Source organism: Euprymna scolopes, chromosome 15 (assembly GCF_053919585.1).
Source record: "Euprymna scolopes isolate OS-2025 chromosome 15, ASM5391958v1, whole genome shotgun sequence".
Lineage (NCBI taxonomy): Eukaryota > Metazoa > Mollusca > Cephalopoda > Sepiida > Sepiolidae > Euprymna > Euprymna scolopes.
Genome location: NC_136496.1, coordinates 116,925,811 through 116,943,459, shown reverse-complemented (window position 1 = coordinate 116,943,459; position 17,649 = coordinate 116,925,811). Strand labels below are relative to the sequence as shown.

General features: G+C 37.6%; 1 protein-coding gene across 2 annotated transcripts in view; it reads left to right on the top strand.

Moving 5' to 3' along the window:
• LOC145294090 (cyclin-dependent kinase-like 4) overlaps positions 1-17,649 on the top strand; it is an 89,952-nt gene that overhangs the window by 29,130 nt on the left and 43,173 nt on the right. For both annotated transcript variants that reach the window (XM_080141150.1, XM_080141151.1), the window contains exon 2: positions 14,512-14,716. In XM_080141150.1, coding sequence (XP_079997276.1) covers positions 14,549-14,716 — 168 coding nt within the window. In that variant the 5' untranslated portion in view covers positions 14,512-14,548. The remainder of the gene's footprint in view (positions 1-14,511; positions 14,717-17,649) is intronic.

The following is a 17,649-nucleotide window of genomic DNA, read 5'->3' as shown; positions in this document are numbered from 1 at the left end:
GATGAAGTGTTTACTTAAGGGGGTGGTTCATTAGGAATTTGTTAACGTTGGACTTGAAGACATCCAAGTTGTAGTCAGGTGGGAAGCAGGCAGACGGAACAGAGTTCCACAGGCGTGCAGTTCTAAGAAAGAAGCTTTGTTCATGGAATCCACGTTTTGATTTAGGCACAGATATAGAGTGGGGGATATTTTTCACAGTGGATTCAGCTAGACGGGTGTTTTTCGTGAAAGATTGGCGAGGGGGGACCAGAGATTGGGGTTCAGACGAGCACCTGCCATAGAAATAACGATAAAACAAGGATAAGGCTCGCAACGTCTCTTCTGTGGGAGAGAGGTTGCAGGGTAGAGAAAAGGGAATCCCCCACTAAGCCACAAAGTCTATTTTGTACTCTGTCAAGGCAGGATAGGCTGTTTTTAGCAGCTCCTGCCCAGATATGGCAACAGTATTCCATCCTTGGACGTACTTGGCTTTTATATAGATAGAGAATTGCATCAGTAGTGAGATATCTTCTGGAGCGGTAGAAGGATCCCACCATCTTTCCAGCGACCTTGGCAACAGACTTGATGTACGTGTTCCATTTCAGATCAGGAGTAAAGGTCAAACCCAGAAGCTTGTCAAAACACGGGGTCTCACCCAGACGAGAGCCATCCATCACAATTAATGCCAGATGGGGATCAGACCGTTGATGTGTAAGGATAGGAGTTTGATTTTGGATGCATTAAAGGTAACCAGCCACGTCTTCTCCCACTGAACCACGCGCTCGAGATCACCCAAACTCTGCCAAAATGAAATGAAGCTGTTTGCAGATGACACAAAGTTGTTCACATGTAGTGACATCCCAGGAGCCACAGACAGCCTACAGGCTGACCTAGATAACTTGCAGAACTGATCACAGGAATGGTTGCTCCGTTTTCACCCACAGAAATGTAGCGTCCTGAAACTAGGGAGCAGGAGATCACATTGAAAGACAACTCGCTTGGAGTGATAACACTGGAAGAGCATGATCATGAGAAAGACCTAGGCGTCTACATCGACAACAAACTGAGTTCCAAGGAACATGTAGGTAAATCCATCACAAAAGCAAATAAAGTTGTCGGGATCATTTGCTACACTTTTGACTTCCTCTCAAATACAATCTTTATGCAACCCTACAAGAGCCTTGTGCATCCTATCTTGGAGTATTGCCACTCTGTCTAGCAGCCACAGCATAAGGCCTTATGCAGTGATCTGGAAGACATACAGGGCTGAGCAACCAAGCTGCTGGTATCACTGAAGGACAAGCCATATTCTGAAAGATTGAAAACCCCGAGACTGCCCACTCTTGAGCATCGGAGAAATCGTGGTGACATGATCGATCTCTACAAGTACATTCATGGGATCTATGATACAAGAAAGCCATCTTTTCAGATCGCCAAAAACAGCGCAACCAGGGGGAACAGCCTCAAAATCGTAAAAAAAAACACTGTAGGCTAGATGTCCGCAAAGGGACCTTCTCACAGAGGGTTGTCAACACATGGAATGATCTCCCAGATGCAGTTGTACAAGCACAAACGGTAAACGCATTCAAAAGCAGAATTGACGCCCATTGGAGATTGCTGCCGAGTTTATATTGTCCATCCTCCTAAATGGAAGTGCAAATTCCTGGGTTTCTGTGCCATACATGCCACAAAGTTGTCTAGGAAATTTTTCCCTTGGAACGATGAACAGGTCCAAAACCTGGACTTTAAACATCTATATGTCAAAGTCAAAGTTTTTAAATTATTTTGGGATTAATTTATTTTATTTTGATTTTAATAATTGTATCATCTTTTCATAACACACATATTTATTGCACAAATTCAAATAAAAAAGTTTTAAAATTAAAAAAAATTTTTTTATAATTTCATATACATATTTCTTATAAAATTTCAAATAAAATAAAAACTTTTGTTTTTTAATTTTCTTATTAAAAGCGCAAGTAAGGACTAATAATGTTATCTTCGTATAATTTTGTTAATTTTTATTGTATATATTTAATAGTGTCCATTTCTTTAAATATTTTATTTCAATAAATCATTTCCCAATAGAAATACTGAAGAACAATAAAAGTAAAGGAACTGATTTGCCTTGTCACTGCTTCCGGTAACAGTCACGTCAGAAGTTAGAAAGTATTAGCCTCTTACTTTGAAGTTGCAGTATGTGCTGAGCATGCGCGGAAGCGCACTAGTGTATGAGTCGGGCCTACCTGCAGTGAAAAGCGAACCCAGGACCTTTCGATTACAAATCAAGTCCACTAATGAACTACACCCATCTTAGCCCAAAGTGATGATTTAGTTTCGCCCAACGGCTATAAAAAAAACAAGCCAATAAGTGATTCAGCAGTTGATAACATGTCTCGCGTTATTACATTTCATATCATGGTGTGTTGATTTGGCCAGATTGTTCAGTACTGCTTGGGAACATGTGTGTCAATTCAACGATATTGTTCATGGCGTGGCGTGGCGTGTTGATTCGGCGGTGGTGTTCGGAATTGCATGGACGAATTTGTTAAAGACCATGCCATGACTTGTGAAAATAAAAATATATATATATATATATATATATATATATATATATATATATATATATTTTTTTTTTTTTTTCTGGCGCTCTCTCTCCCTCATATAGTGACAAGCTATTTCGGCAATCATGGCCTTCGATCTGAAGCTTATACCTGTATCTGATGGCAGTGAACCCGGACAGTCAGTAGTGGAGTGATTGGAGAAAGCTGAACTAATATGTCAGTGGCGGGAAGCACATCGAGTGTGTCATTCCAATGTGTTTGTCAGGTGGCACATATGCTGTGTATCAGCAATTAAGTAACGAAATGCAGGCCAATTTTGAGAAAGAAAACACTGTACACAGCCTTTGCTTTGGATCCTTTCACTGCATGGAAGCAGTTTGCAGCTCATCACCTCCAACCAGGTGAAACAGTTGACATATTTTTAGCAGAATTACGCAAGCTTGCGGTCCTGTTTGGTGGCGTATCGGATCAATGCCTTCAATGTGCATTCATTGCTGGATTACCGGAGCATGCAGAAGATTTGTTACAAGCATCCTCCCGGGTGGAAAACCTAGATCTATCACACGTGCTGGCACATGGGAGTTCCACAGCAAGCTTCATTAGCAACACAATCAACACAAATTACACCTAAGGAGACGGACACTCCATGGTGGTGTTACAAGTATAACGGACGGGATGAGATGCAAGTGTCAAGTCTCAACAACATATCATGTGTTACCGATGTGAGCGGCAAGGGCACATTGCTAGATTTTGTCCAGGAAATGAGCAAGGGAATGAGAATTCAGTGCCAATCTCATCCCCCAAACTGGTGTAAATGGTGCATTGCTGATTATCACTGTTCACATCAATGGACTACTGCGTACAGCTCTAGTGGATACTGGATGCACACAGTCACTGGTCTGCAATTCGTGTTGCAAGGAATGGATGAGGAAAGTGACTCCAGTGCTCACAACAGATGGAAGCACACTTAGCCGCTGTGGAATAGGAATGGTGCAAGTGAACCTTGGTGCAACGCGGAGCATTAGCATAGAAGTCTTAGTTGTGGATAGATACTTACTGGGATTTGATTTATTGCTTGGGCTGGATACAATCAAGCGACTGGGAGGAGTAGCTGTGTCTAGTGAAGGTGAGGTGACCTTCCCACAATTCAGCAAGACCAATTTTGCTGCTGTCACCATCACTGAGCCTGACTTCTCTGCAGAGTATGAACAGAATACTTGGAAGTGAACCACATTTCAGGACTGCCAGCAACCATTGTAAGAAAGTAATAAAGAACGCAAGAGAGTTGTATGCGCAATCTGTTAAGTCCAAAGTAGCTGAGCAGCGGCTTGGTTCCCACCAGTTTTGGCAAATAGCAAACAGAATCCTGAACAGAAGCGTGTGCTCCATCCCAACTATTATCAATGGACCTGAGGTAATCTTGTCAGCATCAGACAAAGCCAAACTCTTTGTCAAGAACTTTGCAGCTAATTCTACCCTTTGCGACCAAGGCCGCCAACCCCCAATATTTCCTCCTGTATCAGAAAACACATATGTATATCTGTACGTGATGTTGCCAAGCTAATCAAAAACCTTGATTCCAGTAAAGCAACTGGCCCTGATGGTATTCCAATTATAGTACTCAAAAAACTTCAACCTGAACTAGCGCCATACTTACAAAACTGTTTAAACGTTGTCTTAAGGAGAATAGTTTCCCATCTCCCTGGAAAATTTCATCAGTATGCCCTGTATTTAAGAATTCAGGTAATCGCTCATCCCCCTCTCAGTACAGGCCAATAAGTCTCCTGTGCGTCATGAGTAAGTTGCTAGAATCTGTGTTAAATACAGAAATAATCAACCATCTCAACAAAAATAACCTTCTTAGTGACACTCAATATGGTTTCCGTTCTGCTAGATCTACAGCAGATGTGCTTACAGTTATATCGCATAGGATTAGCAAATCTCTCGATGGTGGCAATCTTTCTAGGGCAATTGCTCTTGACATATCTAAAGCCTTTGATAGGATATGGCATAAAGGTTTACTTCATAAGATCTCTAGCTATGGTATAGCTGGAAAAGTCTTCTCAATTATTAAATCATTTCTTTCTGATAGGTTCATAAGAGTAGTAGTTGAGGGGCAAAAATCAGAAGCTCACAGTATTACTGCCGGTGTCCCTCAGGGGTCCATCCTGGGCCCAACTCTTTTCCTGATCTACATTAATGATCTTCCAAATCACATCCTTACATCATTTGTAGACATTTAAGCTGACGACACTACCATTTATGGTAGTACATCTAAGACAGTAAACGACCAAGTTCTCTCCAATTCTCTCTCCTCTGATCTTGAGCACGTAGTACAATGGGGAAAGGAGTGGCTGGTTACTTTTAATGCATCTAAAACCAAGCTTCTCTCTTTACATCATCAACGTTCTGATCCCCATCTGGCATCAGTTGAAATGAATGGCTCTCGTCTTCAGGAGGCCTCAAGTTTTGACAAGCTTCTGGGCTTGACCATTACTCCTGATCTTAAATGGAACACGTACATCAAATCTGTTGCCAAGGCCGCTGGAAAAATGGTGGGATCTTTCTATCGATCCGGTAAATATCTCACTGCTGATGCTATTCTCTATCTATATAAGAGCCAGGTACGTCCAAGATGGAATACTGTTGCCACATCTGGGCAGGAGCTGCTAGAAAGGACTTGTCCTGCCTTGATAGAGTTCAAAATAGACTTCGTAGCCTCGTAGGAGATGTCCTTTTCTCCTCCTTGCAACCTCTATCTCACAGAAGAGATGTTGCGAGTTTGTCTCTGATGTATCGTTATTTTCATGGAAAGTGTTCGACTGAGCTTCAATCTATGGTCCCCCCTCGCCAAACTTTCACAAGAAACACTCGTCTAGCTGTAAACACTATCAATAATTCCCCCCACTCTTTATCTGTGCCTAAACCTAAACGTAGATTCCATGAACAAAGCTTCTTTCTTAGAACTGCACGCCTGTGGAATTGTCTTCTGTTTTCCTGCTTTCCGGCTGACTACAATATGGTTGTGTTCAAGTCTAACGTAAATAAGTTCTTGATGAGCCGTTCCATATAAGTTATCAACTTTACCAAATTTTCATTACTAATGATTACTATAATGTCCAATTTCTACTGTACACTCTTTAACCCTTATCCTTGAGTGGCCTCTTGGCCTTGATAATGTGGTGATGCCTATGTAAAAAAAAAAAAAAAAAAAAAAACATCGTGGAAATGGGCTGGTGACCAACCTCAACTTACGTTGAGAAATAGACTTGCAGAGTATCCAGTCCCAAGACCAATTCGTGAGGAATATGATCGTGAACTGCAGATGTGGATTAATAATGGTTGGCTGCTGCCATATCCTGAGGACGAACTTGGTCCCCCAAAAGGTCTAATTCCTCTCATGACTGTTGTGCAGAACAAAAAGAAAGTGCAGCCCGTTATGGATTATCGAGAGCTAAATAAGTATGTGGACGTTCATACTGCCAACACGGATGTTTGCTTACAAAAATTGAAGGAATGGGAACAACAGGGACCAAACGTTGCAGTGTTGGATCTACGCCGAGCTATATTTGCAAGTATATGTTGACAAATCTCTGTGGCCGTTCCAAACAGTACAGATCAAGGGACAGCGATATTGTCTCACATTTGGGCTTAACATTGCCCCTTTAATAATACGGGCCATTGTCAATACCGTCCTCAGCCAGGATAAGACTATAAATGCGGCTACATATTTGTATATTGACAATTTTTGTGAATGAAAGTATGCGTTCTGCGATCTGTGTCAAGGAACGTTTGGAGAAGTTTGGTCTCGACTGGGCTCATGCATATTGGGATTATATGTCCAGGAGGAGCATGGAAAATTGTTATGGCAGCGTTTTTTTTTTTTTTTTTTTTTTTCTTTTACATGGTAGTTACCACTTATCAAGGCCTGGAAGCCACTCGGGAATAAGGGTTATTGCATGTACAGTAATCAATGGGATAATGGGATAATATCGTAGTAATCGTTAGTAATGGAGATTTGATAAAGTGTTTTACTTAAGGGGTGGTTTATCAGGAATTTGTTTATGTTGGACTTGAAGCCATCTAAGTTTAGTCAGGTGGGAAACAGGCAAACAGAAGAGAGTTCCACAGGTGTGCACTTCTAAGAAAGAAGCTTTGTTCATGGAATCTATGTTTTGATTTAGGCACAGAAAAAGTGTGGGGAAAATTAGTGACCTTCCAGCAGTGCCTGATAAACTTACTCACCGAATTGTATTTTCAGTGTGCGGGAAACTGACTGGTCATTTTCTGGTGTGTGGCTGGTTATGCGTCGCCACAGTGTTTGTAAAACGAAGAGCAAATATGATGACGACTGGATGGAACGATGAAGTACAAGCCCCTATTCTAGCATGGATGATCGAAGACATTTGTTTGAGAGCAGCCCAGGATGATCAAGTGAAAGGTGACTGGTGTATCTGTGGAGAAGATGTTACAGTGTGGGTGGACGCTAGTTCCATTGCTACAGGCGTGGTTGTGGAAAGCAATGGTTCCCTGGCAGAGGACACAAGCTGGCTCCAAAGAAAAACACATAAATTTAGCTGAGCTTTTTTTTTTTTCTTTTTTATACAGTGATCACCACTTATCAAGGCCCAGAAGTCACTCAGGGATAAGGGTTATTGCAAATACATTACGTTAGTGTGGAGATTTGATGAAGTGTTTACTTAAGGGGGCGGTTCATTAGGAATTTGTTAACGTTGGACTTGAAGACATCCAAGTTGTAGTCCGGTGGGAAGCAGGCAGACGGAACAGAGTTCCACAGGCGTGCAGTTCTAAGAAAGAAGCTTTGTTCATGGAATCTACTTTTGATTTAGGCATAGATATAGAGTGGGGGAAATTTTTCACAGTGGATTCAGCTAGACGGGTGTTTTTCATGAAAAATTGGCGAGGGGTGACCAGAGATTGATGCTGTGCTGCAAGGTGTTAACCTTGCATTACAGTGGAAAGCCAAAAACCATACATTTACGAACGGACTCTGCCTGTGTATATCGGTGGATAACTGAAACATTGTCTGGACAGATGAGAGTGCACACCAAAGCAGCCTCGGAAATGTTAATTAGGCGTCACTTCTCCACGCTCCGAGATTTGGCCTCGGAATATGCACTAACAATCGATGTAGGGCTCATTAAATCTCACGATAATAATGCTGACCAACTTACTCAAGTACCGCAGTGGTGGTTAAATGAGATCCATAAAGCGACAGAACCCAGAGAACTTGTGAGTGAACATGAACACGTGTCTCAGATACAGACAATTCATTGATTTAGTGGACATCCCGGTGTGAAAAGGACATGGTACTTTGTTAAGTTAGCAAATCCACTAATAACTGAAACTGAAGTGCGGTCAGTGGTTGGGGATTGTAAAGAATGCCAATCTATAGATCAAGCCCCGATGCATTGGAAGTCAGGTAGGCTTGATGTCCTGGAAACCTGGAGCAGGGTTGCTATGGATTTAACCTATTTCGGCACTCAGTTGTACTTGACATTGATAGACTCTGGCCCTAGCCGTTTTGCCATTTGGAGGCAGTTGCACCAACAGGATTCTGCTAGCGTCATTAAGCAGTTGCAAAGTATATTCTGTGAAAGGGGGCCGCCGACTGAATTGCTCACAGATAATGGCGCAGCGTTTTGTGGAAAGACATTTGCTGACTTTACACATGTGTAGGGCATTCATATTCGATTTCGGTGCACCCATGTACCCTCCGGAAACGGAATAATTGAGAGGTCATGTCACACCTTGTTTATGCGTTAGAAATAGATTCCTTCAATATAATTTACAAAGTAAAATAAAATAAAAATATAAATAATATAACAATTTGTTGCTTTAATTCATAAAATGTTAAATTTTATAAATAATTATAAAGATGTTTTTATTGGTTAAAATTGAAATGCGGTCTTTTGTTCTTGTATCAAATAAGCAGACGTTTCTTTAAAAAGTCAATAAATATATCTAAAAAATATATATAAAAAATTCTCTCAACAAAAAAAGACAAAAAAGTCTCTTTCGAATGGAAAAACTTTAAAAAGGCGTCGCTATTACCAACGTTTTTGAAAAACGAAGAACTTACTTTGAAACAACTATTTTTTGAAAGAAAAGGAGAAAAGACCAAAGCTAAATGTTGATTTAATGGTACTTTATTTGAGTATATAGATCAGGTTGACAAGAAAGTTATTGCGGTTTTTAACTTTTAAATTCAGATGAACATATCTTGGCTGAAACAGACATGTATCGATTGAAATAAGCACCATTAGAATCAACACACTTTTGCCAACATGAAACAAGTGTATTTGTTCCAGTAACGTAAAAATCTGGCGTTCTAGTGGCGACGAGATCGCTGAAAGCATTTTTGATATATTGATTTTGAAGCATTTCTCATGCAGAAAATTGTTGAGATTCTTGAAAAATGGTAGTCAGTAGGTGAGAGATCTGGAGAATATGACGGATGAAACTGTTTCATAGCTCAATTCGTTCAATTTCTGCAGGGTCGGTTTAGTAATGTGCAGTCAGGCATTGTCGTGGAGGAGAATTGGTCCTTTTCCGTTAATTAATGCTGGGTTAGGGTTAGGTGATGTTGTTGAAATTTTTTATGTGTTTCATTCATTTGTTTACAGTATTTCTCTGCCATAATAGTTTCGCTTGCATTTAAAAAACTGCAATGGATGAGACCAATCACAGATCACCAAACAATCAGTATGACCTCCTTTTGGTGCAACACAACACTGTCTTCGAGAAGTGACATGGAGCTTTGTTGGCATCTAACCACTGAGTGGTGTGTCGCCGGTTCTAGTGAAGAACCCACTTTTCATCGCAAGTCACAACCTGATCGAGAAACTGGTCATTCTTGTTGGGTAAAAGAAGGGAAGATGACACTTTATAACGCCATTTCTTTTAGTTGTCGTTCAATTTGTGGAGCACCTTTTATCAAGTTTTTTGTCTTCCCAATCTTTCTCAAATGGTTGGAAATTGTTGTATACGTTACGTCTAATTCAGAAGAAAGTTCTCAAACAGCTGTGCATGAATTGGCTTCGACTAAGGCTCTTTAAACATGCTTTAAACTGATATATAAAGTAAAGGTATTACAACGAAAACTTATCTGAAAATACATCATTTCAAATCAAAATTAAAAATTTCAAATTTCACAAGAACCTTCTTGTAAACCTAATATATATTGTGAGAAATTACAAACTGAATTGTGTCTCCTCATTGGTTGATTAGTTCAATACATTGTTTTAAAACAACCATTCTTATTGGTTGAATTCAAATTTTAACCTGCACGAGTTGCAGGTCTTTTCAACTGAAAATCAGTTCCAGTAAAAACTTTGAAGATACCGGACTCATGTTATTTTCAGGGCCTTTGGCACCCAAATTGTCATGGTATCTTTGAGAAAATTTAATCTTATAAGTTAGGTATTTCTTTCTTGATGTAATATCGTCTTTTCAGTCAGCAAAGATTGTTAATTTTTAGTTAATTGCAACCTCATTTGATGCATCCAAAATATTAATTGAATACTGCATTAAAAAGAATAGTTCTTCATGCCAAGGGCAATTACTAATCTTCATAGAAGGTTTTTATAACTACCACTTCATCTAGAAGTCATCTATCAGGAAAGATGACACAACATATTTTGCAAGAAAAGAAAACGATCTGTAACTAAACCTACAGGTAAGTGCACTATTCAATTTGTTGTGCTTGTAATTTCACCCTCTGCCAAAGTTCTAAACTATGTGGGAATAAAATTCTCATAAAATATGTACTAGCCTGGTTTCCCCTAATGTTTGAGCAAAGAGAAAAAAAAAAGTGGTAGTAAGCAGACAGGCTCGAACCTGTACTGCGAAGGAGGAAAAGAACATGCAAAAAAAAAAGTGACATCATTGCCATTACGTCCATCGCCAAACCGGAAATGGCGAAGGTTTAAATTAAGGCTAGTCAATCGAAAAGAGGGGATGACTTTCGAAAATATCGGCAAAAAAGCGACCCCTCCTTGTAGAAAAGTGCTAAGTTAAGGGTGAAGGAATTAATGTTTTTGTTCAATTTTTCGATATTTGCCGTCCGAAAGGACGAGCTTCAAATTAATACAATCTCGTGAAAATCCGTCGCCTCTGTCGAAAGTTTTAGACATACATACATACATACATACATACGTACATACATATACACATACATTTAAACAGACAGGTAAGATTTATATTATAGATGTAATTGTTTTAAATATGTGCAATGATTTGACTTAGCTAAGTGTTCTTTTTTCTTACAAAGGTGTTCAAAAAAGTAAGTGCTAAAGTTTAAGCTATTGTTTAAAATAATTTTCCTAACATACGGTGAAAAATTAAAAAAAAAATATGTACAATTTTGGCATAAAATGACTTAATAGTAGTCGACATGGCTTACAACCAACCTATTTACTAAAAAAAGTGGCCTTCATTTAATATTGAAAGCTCAACAAGGAATTCTCTCCTCTCACCTTTCGAATAATTTGGTCGACAGTTTTATCTATTCAGCATTGTTTCATGAAACCAAAACTCAAGCGTTTGTCGACCCCAAAATTATCAAAGATTCACAGATAATGCCATTAATATGTACGGTCTTTTACCCACACACAATAGCCAAGCTTCTATTAGTATGAAACCTAATATATTTGACTTTACCCCATGCTGGGATCGGCTGGTGGTAGAATGTTTGTCTCTGTTCATAAGGGAAAAAAAACTATGAAATTGTCTTCTCACAGATTTATGGCCACTTAAGGGCATTGCACGTAAAAATATTAGGTGCTTGTAAAGATAAAGTCGACAGATCGATTTTTTTGTAAATGTCATTTTAAGCAAAAACAATATTACGTATTTAATTGACATGTCGAAAATATTAATATATCCAAAAATTACGAAAATTCATTGAGTAAAATGTTATGTATAGTTTAATGTAATTTTTACGAAAATTTGAGTAAAATTGTATTTTTCTTAAATGTTATAAAGTAGATGGTGAAGAGTTCATACACAGGGGACATAACTCTGAATGCAAATTTTAGATTACATTTTAATGGCGGCCAACATTTTCTTCTTATAGCAATAGACTTCTTTTTTTTTTTTTTACTAAAACCACAATAGCAGTTGTTCTACTCGATAAATTTTCGTAATTTTTGGATATATTACTATTTTCGTCATGACAATTAAGTATGTAATATTGTTTTTGCTTAAAACGACGTATTTAAAAAAGAAATCGATCTGTCGACTTTATCTTAAAAAGCACCAAGTATTCTTTGAAATCAATATTTTTATCTTTATTTCGTTATGTTTTTTCTTAAAATTTCTGGATGCATCTATACATTTCTAGGAAGCTTTAACGATCAGTCTGTTGGGCTTTAGTTTAAAATAGAATTTTTAAATGCACCGTTTGAATAAGAAGCAATGCTAAAAGGTAAGCAAACCTTACGCATGTTTTTTTTAGTCACACAATGTCCAATAAGATTTTATGGCATAACAATGTCTACCGATTTTTTTTTTAGCGCTTCATCAGAAGAAATCCAGGGATTCTCAGGACAGAGCCCTTCCAAACTCCCAATAAAAAAAGACATACACACTCTCTCCAAATTTTGAGCACGGCTATCACCCCCCCCCCCATTTATGTTTTCAAGTGATATGAGGATTGAACCTTCAGAAGAATGTAACTTTACAACTGAATTTTACCAAGTACTTTATCCACTACACCATGGATCTTTGTGAGCAAAGTGAGGGCAACACTCAAAATATAATGCCGAATTACTTAGGACTTCTACCCAGTCATGGCTGACGGAACAAGAGCATGCTACCTCCGTGGATTAAATAAAAAGTTTCGTTCAAAATTCCATCCAGTTTCCCCAAGTCTGACAGAAAAATTCCGGTGTTCAGTAGAAAGATTTCCAAGTTTGTTTAAGATATACGTGAAGAAGTTCTGAGGTTACATCGATCGAAACATTGTAAAAAATAACACTAAAGATGAGAACAGTAGTCTGAAGAATCCAAATACAATATATTTATAATATACCAGCAGGCCACCCAGCATTGCCCAGTCGTAAGATATGCTTAAATATGATATTTTAATTCATGCAGATTACATATTTATTATTATAGAGACAATTTTCTATCGATTATTATATTAAACTTAATATAGAGTAGTGAAATCAAAACTAAAAAAAATCAGCTAGAATCGAAACCCAAAACATACAACTCTCCTTATTCTTTAGCTTCTGAGCCATGACTATATATATATATATATATATATATATATATATATATATATATATATATATATATATATATATATATATATATATTTTTTTTTTGCTTGCCATTCTGTTTTTTTAAATGATAGAATCGCTCGATCGTCAAAGATAATATGCAAGCAAGCAAGTAAGGTCCACAATTTTATAATTATATAGATAGATTATTTGTTTATAGAAAAGCCTTGTTTTTTCTTTTCTCTAATAAACCTTTTCTAACATATTATCATCAAGAATGGACACCTCTTAAAAATGGATTTGTTTTTGCGAAAGCTATTACGAAAATATGTGCAACCATGTTTGCAGCACATTTTCTTCTTCATCTTATAATCTTTGTGGAAATTTTAGTGTGTGTGTGTGTGTGTCCAGCTAAAAGTCGAACACTACAAAACAACCACCAACAAAGTTTGTATATTCTTGATTGGCGTTTCCCTGAATGAATAATACCTAAAATTTAAAAGAAAAAAAAATCATTCATTCTTTAGGAGTCAACTTGACCCGGTTTCGTCTGGGGTGCGGGGAGTGTATCTGTTTTTCAGCAATTTCCAATGTTTTCTGTTATATAAAGTGAATGACTTGCATTTAGAACAAGAGAGAAAAATGGGCTGGGAAGAGGTGAAAGATGGACCAGGGACAGAGATGAGGAAAAGCAAGAAAGAGAGAAAGATGGAGAGGCGGATTTAGAGAGATAAAAAGATAGAAGTTTTAATATACAGATGTTGCACAAACTTTTTAATCTCTTCTATTTTGATTTTTTTTTATCGCCCCGGGCAATACCCGGTAGTCTTGCAAGCATATAATAAAAACAATACAGACAGAAATTGTATACAAGCAACTTGTTGAACACGAGTGTGTGTTGTTAAGGTCTTGTCGTTAGTGTTTCTAATCTGAGCTACTAAACTTTATTTTAGTTTCCTTTAGATATTCATCACCCAGGCCAACTAATCAACTAATCCGACAAACAGCAAAATCCCACCCCTTCACTGTTGAGATCCCTAGATGCCAGAAAACCTTTTACTCCAATAGTTTCTTTTCTTGGACTGCTAGACTTTGGAATTCCCTGCATGTTTCCTGCATGACTGTACTGACACGCTGAAGTTGAAATGTAATGCGAACAGATATCTTGCTGCCCAACCCCCCACAGTCACCTGTTAGGCATGATTCCAAATTGTAGCCTCTTGCATTTCAAGTGGGAATATGCCTTATTTTCTGTGAAAAAGAGTAAAATAATACACAAAAAAAAATACTCCTCTCTCAACTTGTAAATCTCAGCAAAGACTACCGCTGTCATTTATGGCCCTTCTCTGTCCCTCCTCATGACCGACAGTGCCTCCAGAATATATCTACTTTTCCTCAGAAATTAGAGATGCTCGTTTTTTTCTTAGCTTATTTTCAACGATGTCCGTTTTCTTTTATATCCTTCCAAATTCTTCATCTTGACCTTCCGGCTGTTAACAGCTGATTGTCATAATGCCTCTTTGTAGAATATAATGGTCCAATCGCTTTTGATGAATTTTTAAATGTCTTTTTTTTTTACTTCCATTTATTTTCTAGCTAATCTTTTCTCTCAGTTGTCCTGGTTATGGGGATAAGGGCGTTATTATAGTATCAAAAACAGACATATTATTTTTTCTTTTAAATCTTGCTTTTTTTTCTTATCTTTATTTCTTTCCTTTCAGAAAAATAAAAGAAACTTATGAAAGTGAAAAAAAAAACATGGACAAATATGAAAACTTGGGTATTGTCGGAGAAGGAAGCTATGGAATGGTTTTAAAATGCAAACACAAAGACACTAATCAAATTGTAGCCATCAAAAAGTTTCTGGAGAATGAAGATGATAAAATAGTGAAGAAGATTGCTTTAAGAGAAATTAAAATGTTGAAGGTGAGTTTCACATATTTCAGCCTTGTTGTTCTTTTTTGTTTGTTTGTTTGTTGTTGTTGTTGTTGTTATTGTTGTTTTTGTTGTTGTTTTTTTGTTGTTGTTTTTTGTTTGTTTTTTGCTGTTGCTGTTATTATTTTTTGTTTTTGTTTGTTTGTTGTTGTTGTTATTTTTTGTTTTTTGTTGTTTTTTGTTGTCGTTTTTTGTTATTATTTTTTGTTGTTGTTTTTTGTTGTTATTATTTTTTGTTGTTGTTTTTTGTTGTTGTTTTTTGTTGTCGTTTTTTTGTTATTTCTTTTCTTTTTGCTGTTCTTTTTTGTTCTTCTTCGTTGTTATTCTTTTTGTTGTTATTATTTTTGTTGTTCTTCGTTGTTATTCTTTTTGTTATTCTTTGTTTGTTCTTTTGTTGTTTTTTGTTGTTCCTTTTCTTCTTGCTGTTCTTTTTCGTTGTTGTTCTTTGTTGTTGTTATTCTTTTTTGTTCTTTTTATTGTTGTTGTTGTTTTTGATGTTGTTGATCTTTTTGTTTTTGTTCTTTTTATTCTTGGTTTAATGCGTCTCTTTCACATCAAATATAGTTGTGCCGCCATGGCACAAAGTGACTTTCTCTGTGAAAACTCTATCATTTACATTGGTTTTTATGCGCCATTGTTTCTTTAGTTGAGTCAATCCAAATCTTTCTTGGTCCACCTTTCCCTTGTTTACCCCCAATTGAGATATGTCTACATCTGTTTATGCAACCAGAGGTTCGTTCAATCTATCCACGCGATTGTAGATGGTTGCAGTGCAGAGTTGACTCCTCTGAACACCTTCAACCTCAATAGCAGAAAGTCAGAACTGTTTTCAAGGCATACACCATAATTCCATTAAATCATATGTCATTTCTTTATATATCCAGAAAAACAGAACTAGTAGGATCCCATCATTCACTCGTATGTAACAGAATGTAATCAAAATTAAAATAAGGGTTCGAGTCATAACGTTTAATATCATTATTCATTTCGCGGTCTCAATATTGGCTCCATATCGATATTATGCATGAATACATACAACATTTTCCAAATATTTACGTGTACTTATTAACAAAACGGACACTTATTCTCAAATTATGCTTACACTAGATATAACTTTTTTTTTTAACGTGTCCTCCGTATCAGATGTGGATTGCATAGTGGCCATGTCAACAACTATTTTATCCATGAAACTATCTTTTACGTTAATTTCGATGTGCCATTGTTTAAGGTCGTCTTACGTCATTCCAAGTTTTTTTCAGCCTACCCTTTGCTTGCTTACCCTGAATTGGGGTGTTCTTGCATTTATTTATGCAATCAGAACTTCACTAAACATGTCCTTAACACTGCAGGCAATTGCAATGCAAAGATGATTCCAGTTTGGAGGACACCTCCAGCCTCAATAGCAAGGAGTCTGAAATTAACAATCAACAAATCACACCTCACAACATTGAATCCTAAGTGAACATCTCTGATTCAATGAAACTAAATATTTGATATTGTTTATTCATTTTATATTACTCCTGATCAAATCGTTGCCAAAATCGCTGGAAAAATGGTGGGATCATTTTACCACTCCAATAGATATCTCACTGCTGATGTAATTCTCTACTTATATAAGAGCCAAGTACATCCTAAGATGGAGTACTGTTGCCACATCTGGGCAGGAGCACCCTATCCTGCTTGGACAGAGTTCAAAACCAACTTCGTAGTCTAATAAGGGGGTGCCATTTTCTCTTCCCTGCAACCTCTTTCTCACAGAAGAGATGTTGAGAACCTGTCTCTGCTCTCTTGCAATTTTCATGGCAAGTACTCATTTGAGTTCCAATCTATGGTCCCCTCTTGCCAAACTTTCACAAAAAACACTCGTCTAATTGAAACCACTATCAATAATTTCACCCACTCTTTATCTGTGCTAAACCTAAATATGGATTCCATGAACAAAGCTTCTTTCTTAGAACTGCATGCCTGTGGAACTCTGTTCCATTTGCATGCTTTCTGGCTGACTACAATATGGTCGTCTTCAAGTCCAATGTAAACAACTTCTTCATGAGCTATCCTTTTATGTAATCGAATTTAGAAAATTTCCACTGCTAACGATTACTACAATATTGTCTCATTGACTACCGTATACTCATTAACCCTTATCCTCGAGTGGCCTCAGAGCCTTGATACGACATGTCTCCTTTGTAAGAAAAAAAAATTACATTGGTTTCTATGCATCATTGCATAAGGTCATCTTTGACTTAGTTATTCCAAGTTTTTCGTAGCCTGCCTTTACTTCGCGCTGCAGAACTATCATTTCCCGGGGAGAGTTTCTTAGTTTGTCCATGCCTTGTGGGCGTTTTGAGAACAGTTGTTCTATCCTGGCTCGGCACCAGTTACCCAGGACAATAAAACCAATGAAATGATAGGCACATCTCCTTATATCAAGGGGTCGATATAGCGTCAGCTATAATTGTCTGTGCGTCGATTGGTATGGGTCTGGTCATCTTTACAGACAGCATTTCCATTGTTGTTAATGGCAAGTAGGAACCTCTGCTGCTGAAAATTGAACGCTTTACAAAGTAAACAACAAAGCATCTTCTTTTTTTATAAAAATATGAATTTATTTTCACAATTAAGGAGCATTTTCAGACCCAACAGTTGAGAACCATCCATTGCCGTCGGGATCCAAGCTTCAACAATTATAATTCCCTTTCTTTGTAAGAGAAAGAGGGCAAAAAGGGAGAGAGAGATAGAGAGAGAGAGAGAGAGAGAGAGAGAGAGAGAGAGAGAGAGAGAGAGAGAGACATGCATGCATAAACAACAGGCTCGGTGATGAGTTTGTTTGGGTTTGACCTTTCAAAGCCTGGGGTCTCGGATCGTTTAGATACCACTGGGTTTCGTAAACACCTATCAGTCAAACCTGGGTGATATATTCTGAC